Genomic DNA, 13,122 nt, shown 5'->3' with positions numbered 1-13,122 from the left:
TGATCTCACAACACGACGTGCCGCAAGAATGAAACTGCATCACAGGGATACCGAGTTGTGTACCTGTTCGCATTGCAATTCGATGTTTTTCCATCTGGTACGATCGACTGTAGTTTCTTTTATTTCGTTTCGAGCCTATGGTCGCGCTTTTGATTCATCAACGTGCTTGCACGAACTGAGTTCTTACTGTCTTCTCTTATTTTCTTTCCCATTTCTCATTTTTCTCCTTAAAACCGGATCGACGAATTTTAAGACAGAATATTACATTGGGTTGTAATTAGTTTTGGCTTAAAGTCTTAAGAATTTAAAAAATAGGAATATAAGTGATAGGTCAAAGTTTAGGGAGGATGACGCTATTATTTATATTTAAGAATTATCAGTTTTAAATGACACATGCTTGTAAAGTGATAAAGTAGATTCATTTTATCTAACAGGGGGTGTGTACATTTGCTTCGTCTGAAATGTTTCTCAGTGTTTCATAAAAATGAATGAAATAAGTTGTTTTAAAACTTAAGCGTGATATTTGTTAGTATCTATTTCCTAACTCTTTGCTTTTGGATTGAACACAGAGTATAAAAGCTCCATTCATCGAAGACTATTTTATCGTACCTATGCCATTTTAATCAGAGTGGAGAACGATAGGGAGTAAGATAAATCGCAGACTGAATTGGTATTTCTTTGCTTCGTAGAAATAGAACTAAGATAAAGTCGCAAGATTTCTGAGATTTACTTTAAAAATTAAGTATAAGTACTACATTTATATTCGGGTGTTTTAACGTATTTCTGAAGGCATTCTGAATTCTTATTTCGTTTAATACATGTAAATATTCCACTACAGTCAGAGGTAAAATTAATCTGTACCTATCCTTATTCGTTTGAAAGAAAGAACAAGAATGCAGCGTTAAGGTCGACGCATTGCGTGCTCATTGCCCATGCGTGCACCGAGAAGACGATTTGATTTTTCCTGGGCAGACAGAAAAAGAACAAGGTGTAGAGAAACGATTGAGAGCAATTGAGGCGATCGTTCGATTTGGATCTGTTTGACTTTAAGTACCCACTCCATTCTACGTCGTGTCGGCCAATCGCAGACGTTCTTTCGAATGCATAAGTGCGCACTTAAACGTTTGAATCTTCGTCTGTAAAAATGTGACCGGCAATTTTTTCTAAAGAAAGTAACTAACTCATAATATGATAAAAACAATGGTCGTGCTTCCAACAAAGGATTGTACATGTTAGCAAGAATGAACGCTTCTCTAACTTTTATACTAGAAATGACGTAAAGCATAAAAAATGTATCGTTTGAATATTATGAATATGTATATATTTATTAATACATTTATTAGTATATAATATATATAATATATAATATATAAGAAGAATTAAGCAACATGTATCAAGAAATATATAAGGCAAAACGTTTAGAATGTAATACCGAAATATTTGAATACTCACTACGAGTTTAAAAATAATTATTACGTATCTCGTTAACTAATGTTTCACTGATCTCCTCGCGACGCCTTTTATTTACACGACGTCTGAAACAATCAATTTAGCTCAGATACTTCTCTTACTTCACAGCATCCAAGTTTAGAACAAGCTAATTATCTTCCGCCAAAAAACGACTTTACGTATAATCTCCCAAGAATTTCAATCAAATAGCTTCACCGAGAAACCAGTAAAACAAGACTTGAGTCGGCATACAATGTGCGTACTTCTATAGAAACGTTAGAAGAGTGGTCCATGATCGTCGAATGGTCGAGCGAAACGAGCATGCGGCTTGGAAGCGAGCAGCGGCGCCGCGGCCGTGCTGCGTAGCGCTCGCTTCCGCGTTTTCTTCGCCGCGTAACGGGAGCCGCGTGATTGATGATCGAATAGCGTGAAAGCTGCTACGAATTCGCCGCGCACTCTTCCAGAGAACCAAAGGAACGCGTGTGTGCATAGCTCGGTGAAGTTCAAAGCCAAGCGCAGAGTATAAGCGGCGGGAAAGTGTTATACGCGCGGTGATATCAGCTCGACGCAACGAAACCCGCTTTCGGGCCAATTATCCGCGTTCAATTTTCTAAAGCGTCGACGGACGATGCTACCGGCGTTTCGACTCGCTTCACCGACATTTCTGCACGTTTCTCTTTGTGAAGTTACGACGAAATCGGCATACATTGACGCGTCTGCGATCGACTTTTCCGGACTCTGGAAATCGACGATTCCGCAACACGCCTAGCTGCGGAGGGAAGGCTGTATTATTTCTGAGAAAATCTTGCGATTCATTCAAGTGGTTTGAAACTATACCGAATGTTGAACGTTGGATTTGTGTACGTTTAAATATTTTCCTTTCTTTTGAAAAGTCTTTGATATTAAGCTTCCCCTGGAAAGTAAATATTTTCGATGACTTCGGACAAGTTTGATTAAATCCGTCTTTATCCTCTGTATATCTTCTTCAATTACTATTTAAAAACATGTCATACGATGTATCTGAAAGTACTTCATCTATAATAATTTCATACAATAAGTTATATATTCTCAATTTATGAAATTAGTAATACATTTTAATGACAAATTTAGAGAAAATAAATTGCTCGGTGTTGTAAAAAAAAAAAAAAAAAGGAATTGTAGAATTAAATCTACGAAGTTGCCAAGCTAAGTAACTATAAAATTCAAGACTAACCGTTTTCACATTCTTTTCTGGAAGAGAAGTTTCTCTTTTCAGTGATTTCACGCATCGAAAACCGTATTTATTAATATATTGGCCGTAACGCTACGTCATGCGAACGCTAAATGATTCAATCAAACTATGATTTTAAGGAATGCTATACGATAGTGTATGAAAGTACGAACTATAAAACAGCGTGATCCTGTTACATACTTACTTGACTTCGGATACACTTTCATGTATCTACTTTTGTTCTCGTTGCTCGAATCATTCGAATCTTAGTCGTTTCGATTCAAGTAATCGGACTAATCTAAACGAGACAATAGGAGCCGGTTAAGAGAGAGAGTTCTCTGTATTCGGAACGAAGCTTTCGTTTCAGCCGCCTTTTCCGCAATATATGAAAAATCGAAAGGAAGAAAACGCGATATAACCGACCTCGAGAAAAGAAAAAACCACGAAAGCGATTAATTCTATATTGCTTTTCGCAGCGCAAACGGGAGGGCGCCAGTGTCCAGCAAGCCGCCCCTGCCTCCGCAGCCGCCCCGTGTCGGGGCGCTGGGTTCGAGATCGTCGACGGGCGCGTCGGCGGCGGCGGCGGCGTGTTCGTCGCGCCGACGCGCGGCCACAGACCTTGGAAATCCGGCGGCCATCGAGATGGCGAAAGCCCGCACGATGCAGGCCGCCCAGGAGCGCCCGGTCGGCCTGCTCGAGACCGACCTCGACGAGGCCGTGCCGTTGACGACGACAACCAGCGTCGCCGCCGCCGTTTCCGTCTCCGCGAACACCGCCGGCAAGAAGACCAGGAGTTTGCTCAATCTGAATCACACCTCGGCCGCCCCGCGACCCAGACCGGAGCACGCCCTCCACGTACCCCAGTCGCCTGTCGCCGCTTCGCACAGGAGCCCCCGCGACGACGACGCCGCCTCCACCATCAACCAACGGCCACACAAATCCATGGAGTTCCTTCTCGACAAGGAGAACCTGCATTTCGTCAAGGTAAGTAGCTGCCTCTCCGTTCCTCTTTCCCTTGCTGCCGTAGTTTGTCAACCAGTACTCCTGATTGGAACCGCTCCGCTGGTTGCAAGTCACACAGCGTCTTCGTGTCGCCTTCGTGACACTCGATCGCTGGATCGTCGTTTATTAGGATTAGAGTGTAGAGACGAAAACGTGTTGGACGATTTAAGTTAGACGTAGGTCGATCTTGGGTAGCAAGAGACTGTTTGCGATAAATACGTTAAAGACGAAGTATGGGCACGCCAGGATCGACCTAATTGATAAAATGTTCTGTTACGAGGACGAGCTTGGTGCTAATCGTCCTCCGAGAGGGTTGCATTGGTAGCATATGGTAACATCGATCGTACCTTCCGTTTGTAAGTATGTTGTTAGATACGTACGAGTACTTTTCATATATTTCAAAGATCGTTTGTCGTCGTTTCTTAAACGTTTAGAGTTAGTAAGGATTCATCGACAACGAGTTTGTCGGGTATAAATACTTGTTTGTGGCAATGTGTACACTGTTCATCGAAGGTTATTGAGTCAAGGGCGTTAATTATTATTATACTTTCGTTAGCTCGTCAATTTAACTAATAACAAACAATATGTTATTAACGATACTACGAGGCGCTCTTGTGTATCATTATCAGTAACTAATCTTGATAAGCGGTTAAACGTGATGTAACATAAGTAATATCGCACGTGATATCGTATCGCGGAAAACGTGATAGCCATCTTAACAAATACAGCTATCTGTTTTATTGCAAACTAATGCGACTATCTATCAGAATTTAATTCTGAAAAGAATTACGCGATACACAATGTGGTCTGATGCAGAGTGTAGATTAAATGGTAAAGGCCTCGCGGAAAGTCGAGCGAGGTCTTCATCGCGATCGCTGCACGATCGAACGTGTTTCTTTTCAGGTTTCTTTCGGCTTCTTTGCGCGTGTTTCTAACTATAACACTCACTTCGATCCGGCGGTTATTAAATCCGCTAGTTGATTCTCTCGTGATGTTCATTAGCATTAAGTGAACACCTACTAGGGGAGATTAGTTAGTACTACACGATTATGCCTTTTAATCTGATTATGCCAACGTACTATCTCACAGAGTTAGGTGTGTTCTTAATTTCGTTTGCTCGAATTTCGTATTAGCTTGAATAGAATGTTTTAGAAAATTTGCTTTGAAGGAATTTTGAAAATATAAAGCTACAAAATCGAGATTTAAAGCGTATAAAGTGTCTTCCAGTAACTTCGTTCGAGTAGATTATGCAAACGCATCCTTAGTCGAATATTAAATATATTAGATATTCTCTCTCATATTCCTTTCGAAACGTATCGATGGTTTTTGATGCTCTGTACTTACTTTGAGACTGGTTGGAATATTGTAACGCTATTGTAAGTTTGAACGTATTTCAGAGTGGTACACTTTTGCAGTGTAGTGTAAAGTGCGGGCTTCACCTTTGACATTTCTTCGATTAAGTGGTCTGAAGCGCCACCGATTTCTGTATCAAGCCTACAGTTCAAAACAAGCGAGACAATACGATTCTCGATATCTGTGAGAAACGTTCATCCTATAGTCCAGTAACATATGACTTTGAAATTGAATGAATTTTAACTTTGGAAGTGAAACGTTTTGAATCCTTAGTGATATTTATGAATAATAATTGTATACTTGAATAATAATTTAAAAACGTTGGCTCGATTGTCTTAAAAATTCAAATGTTTCTTGAAGAACTTGATGTATTGAATTGGTCTCTTTTTCTGCTTCATTGAGGTTTCATTATTAATTTTATAAGAATATTGACAATGAGGAACTAGAATTTAATAAATTATTACGACACGCAAATCTAAATTTTCAAATCGTTTTTTCTCTTTGCAACTGTTGTGTTTTTGCAACTACGTTATACCAACTTGCATTAGTTTGTGTTTTAAACTCAACAGAATTGGAAAACATGTCGTGAAATATAACTATTTATCCATGTTTTAATCATTCGTAAAATCTGGCATTCGATATCGAAGAAACGATCGTTCAGCGATAACGAAAAGCGGTTTAGCCGTTCGAACGAACTTTTCGTTCGATCGAAGAATTCAGTGAAGCAATCATATTGGCTTGATTCGTAAGTATGTAATTAAAAATTAAAGATGCGGTAGTGTATAAGCTATACGTGATATATAAAAATATATAAAATTTTATTTATGGTTAAAGTAATGCGGCGCTGTAGATAGGAGATACAGAGAAGAGTCGTCAAGGGAAAGAAGAATTTCAGCTGTGTTTTGTAGCTTAACAAATTATTTTGTAGTGTTTTATCATGCACTTGTTTACAATGACTGTCTAAATTTATTTTTCACCATTTGCTATCAGCGCATTGGCACATTCGAACGCTTGAATCCGAAAGATGCAGCCAGCAAAGGAAAGCAATTTATTTCTTTGTGGTTGCTACGATGGAAATTGAATTTTATGCTATTGCACGAGCGATTTTAGTCGACGGAATCAGTTAGATCAGGAGATGAGTGTGAAACCGCCGAGGGCTGATCCCACAATTTGACGGCTGTTAATTTTGTAAAGTGTTAGGTACTAGGAAAAAGAAGTATATGTGATAAAGAAGTATAAGAATTATATGTGATAAAAAGTAACACGAAGATAGCTCAAGGTTCGTGGTCGTGAAATTGATTACAAAGAAGTAATATCTCGCCAGGGAGAGTTAATGCAGTTTAATTGCTCTTTACAAGGCTGCATCAAAGGGTTTATCAGGCTGGTCGAACAAAGCAACGATACAAAGCAACTAATATAAAGCATTTCGTTTATACACTCGTTATACATATAATAAAGGAAGATCTTGTTCTCAGAACTAGGTTCATCTCTATGAATTATCAACCGATATTATTTCTTTTTTTCACGACAAATGCTGATTTTGATGACGACCACTTTTAAGAAATGAGCAAATGAAAAAGTCAGAAACGTACGAAATTTATAATTTTGTCCAACATTGTACTGTACTCACTTCATACTATGAAACTCACAATATGTATATCTTCCATTTTCATACGACGATGATACTTCGACCGATATCTTGTAGGCAAACGATATCCAATGCAACAAGGTCAGCGGTGTGTGCAAGTCCCAACTCGTGTATAATTTATTCACAATACGCGCAAACTTTTAAATTTGTTAAAACGTGGTCTAAAGCCAGCATGGTCAGATAATCGCGAGATACATAACATTTGTATTTTACATGCGCGTTGCAGTTTACGCTTCAACTGAAATTTTACATTGATATCGAACGATGATAAAAACTCCGTTTTCCCTTATCGACTGGCCAAAGAAACGGAGCGAAACTTTCACAATCTCGACGTTTACCTGCGACTTTCAGCCAACGTATCGGGCATACATCAGCATTACGGACATATAGCTTGTCTTATCCTGTATGTACCTTTGCCGCTGTTCGCACGAACGGATTCGCGAGATAAATCTTTTAGAATTTGTATCGAAGTGACCTTTTCGCAGTATGAAACAAACTAGTAACAATTGTTCAATGCGCAATATGAAGTCGTACAGGGTATTTAAGGAAGGAACATTATTGCAATTTGGGGTTTCCAGACGTAAAGCGTCATATGCTTTTTAACATCAAAGCTATCAACAATTAAAATATTGAACTTGTAGCAAAGAAATCAAAGTGATAGGTATTACAAACAATTACCTAAATCTTCAACAATGCAACTATGTGTATATTTATTAATTTTTATGAAAAATATGAATTAATTACTTTGTCCACTCTGATAATCTTAATAATCTTTGTTAATTAATTATTCGGTTGACCAGTTAAAAATTAATGTTCAAATTCAAGTCTTGCAACTAATTAATTAAAAATAAGATAGATATTTCGACATCGTGCGTATTCGACTAAGTCGCGTAAATCGGAAGATTATTCAAACAACCCATAAACAAATTTGTAACTGGGTAACAAATGCTATTCTAAAGTAAGCCAAACGCTATTTTTCTGTACACTTTCCATAACTTTAAATATCAGTTTGATCGCAGTAAAATGCATCGCGCAAACGAGCATTATTGCGCAATACGTCCACCTAGATCCATTCGTGAACTGCTCTGGACAGTTTACTCCGCTGTTGATTCTAATCAAGTCGACTGTGAACGAAGCTGGGAATTTAGATTAAGAACGTACAACGTTCGCCAAATCGGTGATAGTTACCTTTATCATGGGTCGACAGATCATCTTATCCGATGTAATAGGAAGTAGAAATTCTCTATTGCGGATAAATTGTTTTAACGAATTTCTTTATAAAAGAAGAAAAGATAGAATAAAATTACAAATTACTTAATCCATTTGCAAAGGATGATAGAACAAAATGATACATGCATCGTTAAATAAGTATTACGCGAACGACGAGTCAGATATGATGTGAATAAAGCTTTAAAACTTTAAACTCGTGGTTGAAAAGGTTAAGAACGCCTTCGGTGATGACCAAAGTTGATGAGTAGAGGCAGTAACGACGTTTGAACCAGTTGACGACGTCTTGTTCGCTCCGCTGCTTCGTCAGTCAGGGAGCGGACTCTATTACTGTTACTCGTAAAAAGATAGGTGCATCGATCTAGCAACTATGAGGACAACCCCCGATATAATTACTCCGCGACAACCTCGGCACTTTCTCGTCGCGCTCGTTTTGATGGCATCGTTAAAATCGGCTCTATTTAATAAGACCGATCGGCGGTCATTCGATTCTCTATTTTGCTAAACGTTGACACGATGAAACACGCCTATAGATATCCTACATCTCGTTCGATATTTTCAACACAATTGAAGAAATTGCGGTTACAAGGAAGTAGCTAAACTCTTGTAGTTTTTCTAGAATCTGCTCTTTTAGTTTGAATTTTTTTAATAGTCACGAGAAGTAATAAACTTTCGAATTATTGGACGAAGTGGAAATGAAAGCTACATTTTTAATAAGGATCTGTAATTATAAGGTTACGCTAAGATTATAATCGATGATGAGCGAGCATCGTGGAAGCGATCTTCGATCATTCGATTCACGAAGTTCTTTGACGATTAGACAAACGAAGAGAATTATTAGTCTTTGAAACTCTTCTTGTATATCTCGCACGAGGTGATTTTCAAAGTTCCTCTTATCTTCTCGTTTGTTACGCGTGGCAGAAATATAACGGGATATAAATTTAGTTTTGTTGTGTAATTAATTTTAATCGTACATGATATTTACGGCAAATATTGCGTATTTAATGCGATAGTGTATTGTAGACTGTATTGTACTGTGTATTGTAGACAGCGATGCAAATTGCATTGTCTTATTATTTTTCGATAGATCTAATATTTGCTACTTCTAATTTTTTTCTAAGCGTATTATGATGTCGAAAGGGAAAAAGTCTTTCAATAACCAAACGTCATTCGCAGACACTAACTACGTAACCCCATTTGAACAAAATCCAGTCACCAGCAGCAAACGAACGTACGTATACTCGTTGCAGACGACAACTACGCTGACGACAGTGATTGAAGAAAACACTTTCGAATTCATCTCTCGGTGTGAAGTCTCATTTACTCTACACTCTACCTCATTTACTTTCACTTGTCACGATTCGCACTCTTCCTCTCGAAATCCGACGCGCATTTCGCGCTCGTGTTTGCGCGAACAAATCGCGAATGTCCTAACTGCCTTTAACGCCTATTTTTCCACCACGTACACTGTTTCTTCTAATTAGTCTAACTTATATTTCAATTTACTCGTTCGATTCTCGTTCGCGCCGTCCTCTTTGAATGCGTTAGCGAATCTCGCGTAATGATACCAGTCTACTCTTTTACACTTTTTACAACTTTCCCTTGAACAGAGTCTGCCGCGTTCGAACAACGCTATTTGATGCGCGTACAATCGCGCTTCTCTACTCATACTCCCCCATTTTTCGTTCTTTTTCAGTCATAGTTCTGCACGATGGAAGCACAGGGAAAGAATAGGCACGATACGAAACAAGAGGCAAAGAAAGAGATCACGTTTGATGAAAAATAGAAAATGTTGTTCAAAGGTAATTGAATCGAAGGGAAAAAGTGGATGTTTCTAGTCCATCACGCAGTTCTCGATCGATCGATGTTCGGTGAACGTTATAAACAGAGCGAGAAGAAATTATCATCCTTGCATAAGGCTTCACACTAACGTGGATCGAGCCACTTCGGTGGTCCGTGTATTTTAAGCGATGCTTGTAATTGCGTTGAACGAACTTGTGCCCTCGATTTTTCGTTTCGAGAATCCTATTTTTTGAATATATCTGTGCAAGATATTAAGAAGAAGATGGTTCAGAGATTCGTCGAAATAACATTTGAACTGATCTATATTTTTTAGATTCCACATTGTTAATTAAGGTTTGCAGACGATTGACAATTCGATGCTCTAAGATTTTGCATCTTATGAAGATTTCTAGATATGTAATACTAGATATGTAGATCTTTTGGGTGGGGTCACATCAATAGGTGTCACCACTTAATACCTTACTTTATAAAAAAATATTTTGATTTAAACTTTATGTTGTTTCTATCTGGTATAAGTGGATTTAATCTGCAGACGTCCAGTTAATCTGACACTAACTGCAACTATAATTTCGTTCCCATAAACGAAGCTCTGCTGCAGTTGCATAACGCCTGATTGCTTCGTTTTCGCAGCGCGCAAGTAATGGGCGATACATGTTCATGAATAAACAATAGAAGAAACGTACTTTCGTTACTTTACGTACTTTCAGTAGCAACAACGTTGATATACGAAAATACTTATCTACTGGCCTGAAAAATTCTTCTTTCCGTTTTTATCCCTTTCCGCTTATTCGCATCAACCAGGAATCCAGATTCAGGGAACATTAATTTCTGTTCCATATTTCTTCTCTTTCCTTCTGGGAGGTCGCTTCGATGGCGCCCTCTAGACTTTGGCCCGCTGCCAGCTTCTCTTCTTCCCTTTTTTGGTCGCCTTTTCCAACGTCGCTTGCTGCTCGTTTGTTACCCCTTTTCCTTTTTGTTACCCTCGTTTCTTGCTTACCTACGTTCTTGTCGAAACGATTACGTAAGTTTTTCCGCCCTCGGATCGAACCAAACAACCGAACGTTTTCACGACGCTTTGAGCATCTGCGGCAGCCATTTTTGTTTCTGCCGGAAGCAGAGACAACGTGACACGGGAGGGACCCGTTGGTAGCGTGATCTCCGTGGAAAGAGGAAGAAAAGCCAGGAATTCGACCTCCGAGGCTACGGGTCGATAACCCTACGCGTTTACTGTTCGCTGTGACTGTTGGGAAGAATAGAGGCAGAGGAATAGGAAGCAGCTGATGTCGCTTAGGGTGAGGCGATCTCGTTCGATCCACGGAAAAATGGGACGTTTCGTGAGTCCTTCCCGGTGATTTAAGGTCTCGTTTGATGGAACCAAATATCAGGGAGGTTTTTCTCTAATATTATTCGTTTGATTGAAATAAATTCGCACGCTAGATGTTGTTCGTACACTTACAACTCTATTTCAATATATTAACTCGATTATCTCAAATTACTGATTGTTGAATTCTATACATGTACCGTACCAAGAAAAAGTATTAGCAGAGCCAGGATTTTCGTGCAAAATTTTTTGTAAATTCGTAGAAACTGTGATTCTCTATTTAGTTTTTTTTTTTTTTTTTTTTTTTGTAAAATATAACCATCGACTCTAATGTTTAAGTGCACCATAAATCATGAATTTTAAAAATATCCAAAAATATCCACAAAAAAGGTAAAATACACATAAAAATCCGTTTTTGTCGGAACAAAATTATTGAGACTTGAAAATGTTGTTATTACGGGTATTCTACCTAAATGTTACCAATTTTAGCGCATTTGTTATGTCCTCTATTGATGTTATGTACCTCTATTCAAACTGATCGTCATCTTGTAGAGTTAGTTCTTTTAAAAAAGAAAAAGAGGTTGCTGAAATAAAGATTGTATTAAATTTATATGAGCAAGAAAAATTTTATTTATATCCTTGGGAGCTTGCTGACCGGGAAAAGAGAAAAATCGTCAATATAATAAAAAAAGAAATTAAAGCTGCATCCTCGGATGTATAATATGATACAGATACGATATAAAGAATTCTGAGGCGGTCCTTTCTTTAAATTTTAATCTTTTGTGGTAAATTGCGTGGAAAACTGCCTGCTTTTTCATTGTAACTATGCTAAAAGTTTGAAGAAATAGAAAGAAATACGAGTGGATGCTTTTAGAGAGTTTTAAAACTAAAAATTACGCGTAATGACAAGTGGAATCACTTCTATCCAAGCCTTTTTAATTAGAAGACTATAAACGCGAGTGAATTTTCGTGTGCAAATAACTTTTTTAACTATGCGGATGCAAAAACGCGATGCTTTAATAACTCTTGGAAGCTACTACTACCTACTTATGTAGGCATTCGTCTTGCTTACATTCCATTTTTTTAGAAAAACATACATTTGCATAAACATTCGTAGCCTATTTATAACCTATGACTTGTAAAATTGTAGTGGTAACATTAATTCAATTGTGCAGTATTTAGGTAACCAAACTTTAGACAGAAACTTTCCCAACTTTCTGTTATAATAATATGCAATATGGATACAAGGAAAGAAAATATTTAGAGTTAAAATTCATAAATAAACGCCTGCCATTTTTCACTTTCTTCCTCTCTCGGCTCGTGATCAATCGCTTCATAGTTCTCTCCGTGGAATTTCAGTGAACTCATCCCAGGATATTAAAAAAACTGACTTTCGTTGCTCAGAAAAGGGTATTCCCAGCAGCTTGCCGATCTTATCGAATTCAAAGGGGTAAACGGTCGATTTACAAGAGGCAGCTGGTGCATTCGAAAGTGAAGAATATTTTTTGTATGTTGGTTGGCGGCGTAATGGTTGGCATAGGAGAGAGTTTGAAATCGACGATTTCAAGTGCCATATCCTAGTGCTGGTATCCACTGGTTTAACAATACTGTACTATCTCTTTTTCTCTTTCCCTCCTTTCTGATCTCTTTGTTCTTCAGGCATGCCGTATTGATCGGCGAACACTGGCAGTCGAGTCGGGATAACTCGGTGTTGGACTTACACTTATGTATACATACACAAGTATGTGTTCTGGTCCTGTACGCTGCGATATAGTTATGCAGGTATAGAAGAATTAACTTTTGGATAAAAACAAATATGATGTTAGGTGTAATAATGATTTTATGACTCCAACAAACAACAAATTACAGTGTCAACAAATAACATTTTATAGATAAATCATTTTACCTACTTTTTTTTAGATACCTACTTATTTTTAAGAATAATTAATATCTTATTCTTATTCTTAAGAATCAGATCATAGCTTTATCACGTTATTTCACAAATTCTACTGTGCTATAGCTAGCTGTGTAGGTGTATTTACGAGATAGTACAAATACAGTTTCTTTTTAACGGAGTCATTTAGATCTGTTTGCAATATCGTCCATTAA

General features: G+C 38.0%; 1 protein-coding gene and 1 long non-coding RNA gene across 14 annotated transcripts in view; one reads left to right on the top strand and one right to left on the bottom strand.

The window, feature by feature from the left end:
• Positions 1-13,122, top strand: part of LOC126916134 (uncharacterized) — a 74,311-nt gene that overhangs the window by 27,639 nt on the left and 33,550 nt on the right. For all 13 annotated transcript variants that reach the window (XM_050721559.1, XM_050721563.1, XM_050721560.1 and 10 more), the window contains one exon: positions 3,136-3,643. In XM_050721559.1, the coding sequence (XP_050577516.1) occupies positions 3,136-3,643 (508 nt within the window). The remainder of the gene's footprint in view (positions 1-3,135; positions 3,644-13,122) is intronic.
• On the bottom strand, positions 959-3,129 carry LOC126916190 (uncharacterized). Its single transcript, XR_007710485.1, has 3 exons — positions 2,865-3,129; positions 2,287-2,362; positions 959-2,218 (listed from the first exon to the last, which is right to left on the bottom strand). It is a non-coding gene; the product is annotated as an uncharacterized LOC126916190 (long non-coding RNA).

This window comes from Bombus affinis, chromosome 5, assembly GCF_024516045.1.
Source record: "Bombus affinis isolate iyBomAffi1 chromosome 5, iyBomAffi1.2, whole genome shotgun sequence".
Classification (NCBI taxonomy): Eukaryota; Metazoa; Arthropoda; class Insecta; order Hymenoptera; family Apidae; genus Bombus; species Bombus affinis.
Note: the sequence above shows the minus strand (reverse complement) of the source record. Positions and strands in the feature narration are given on the sequence as shown.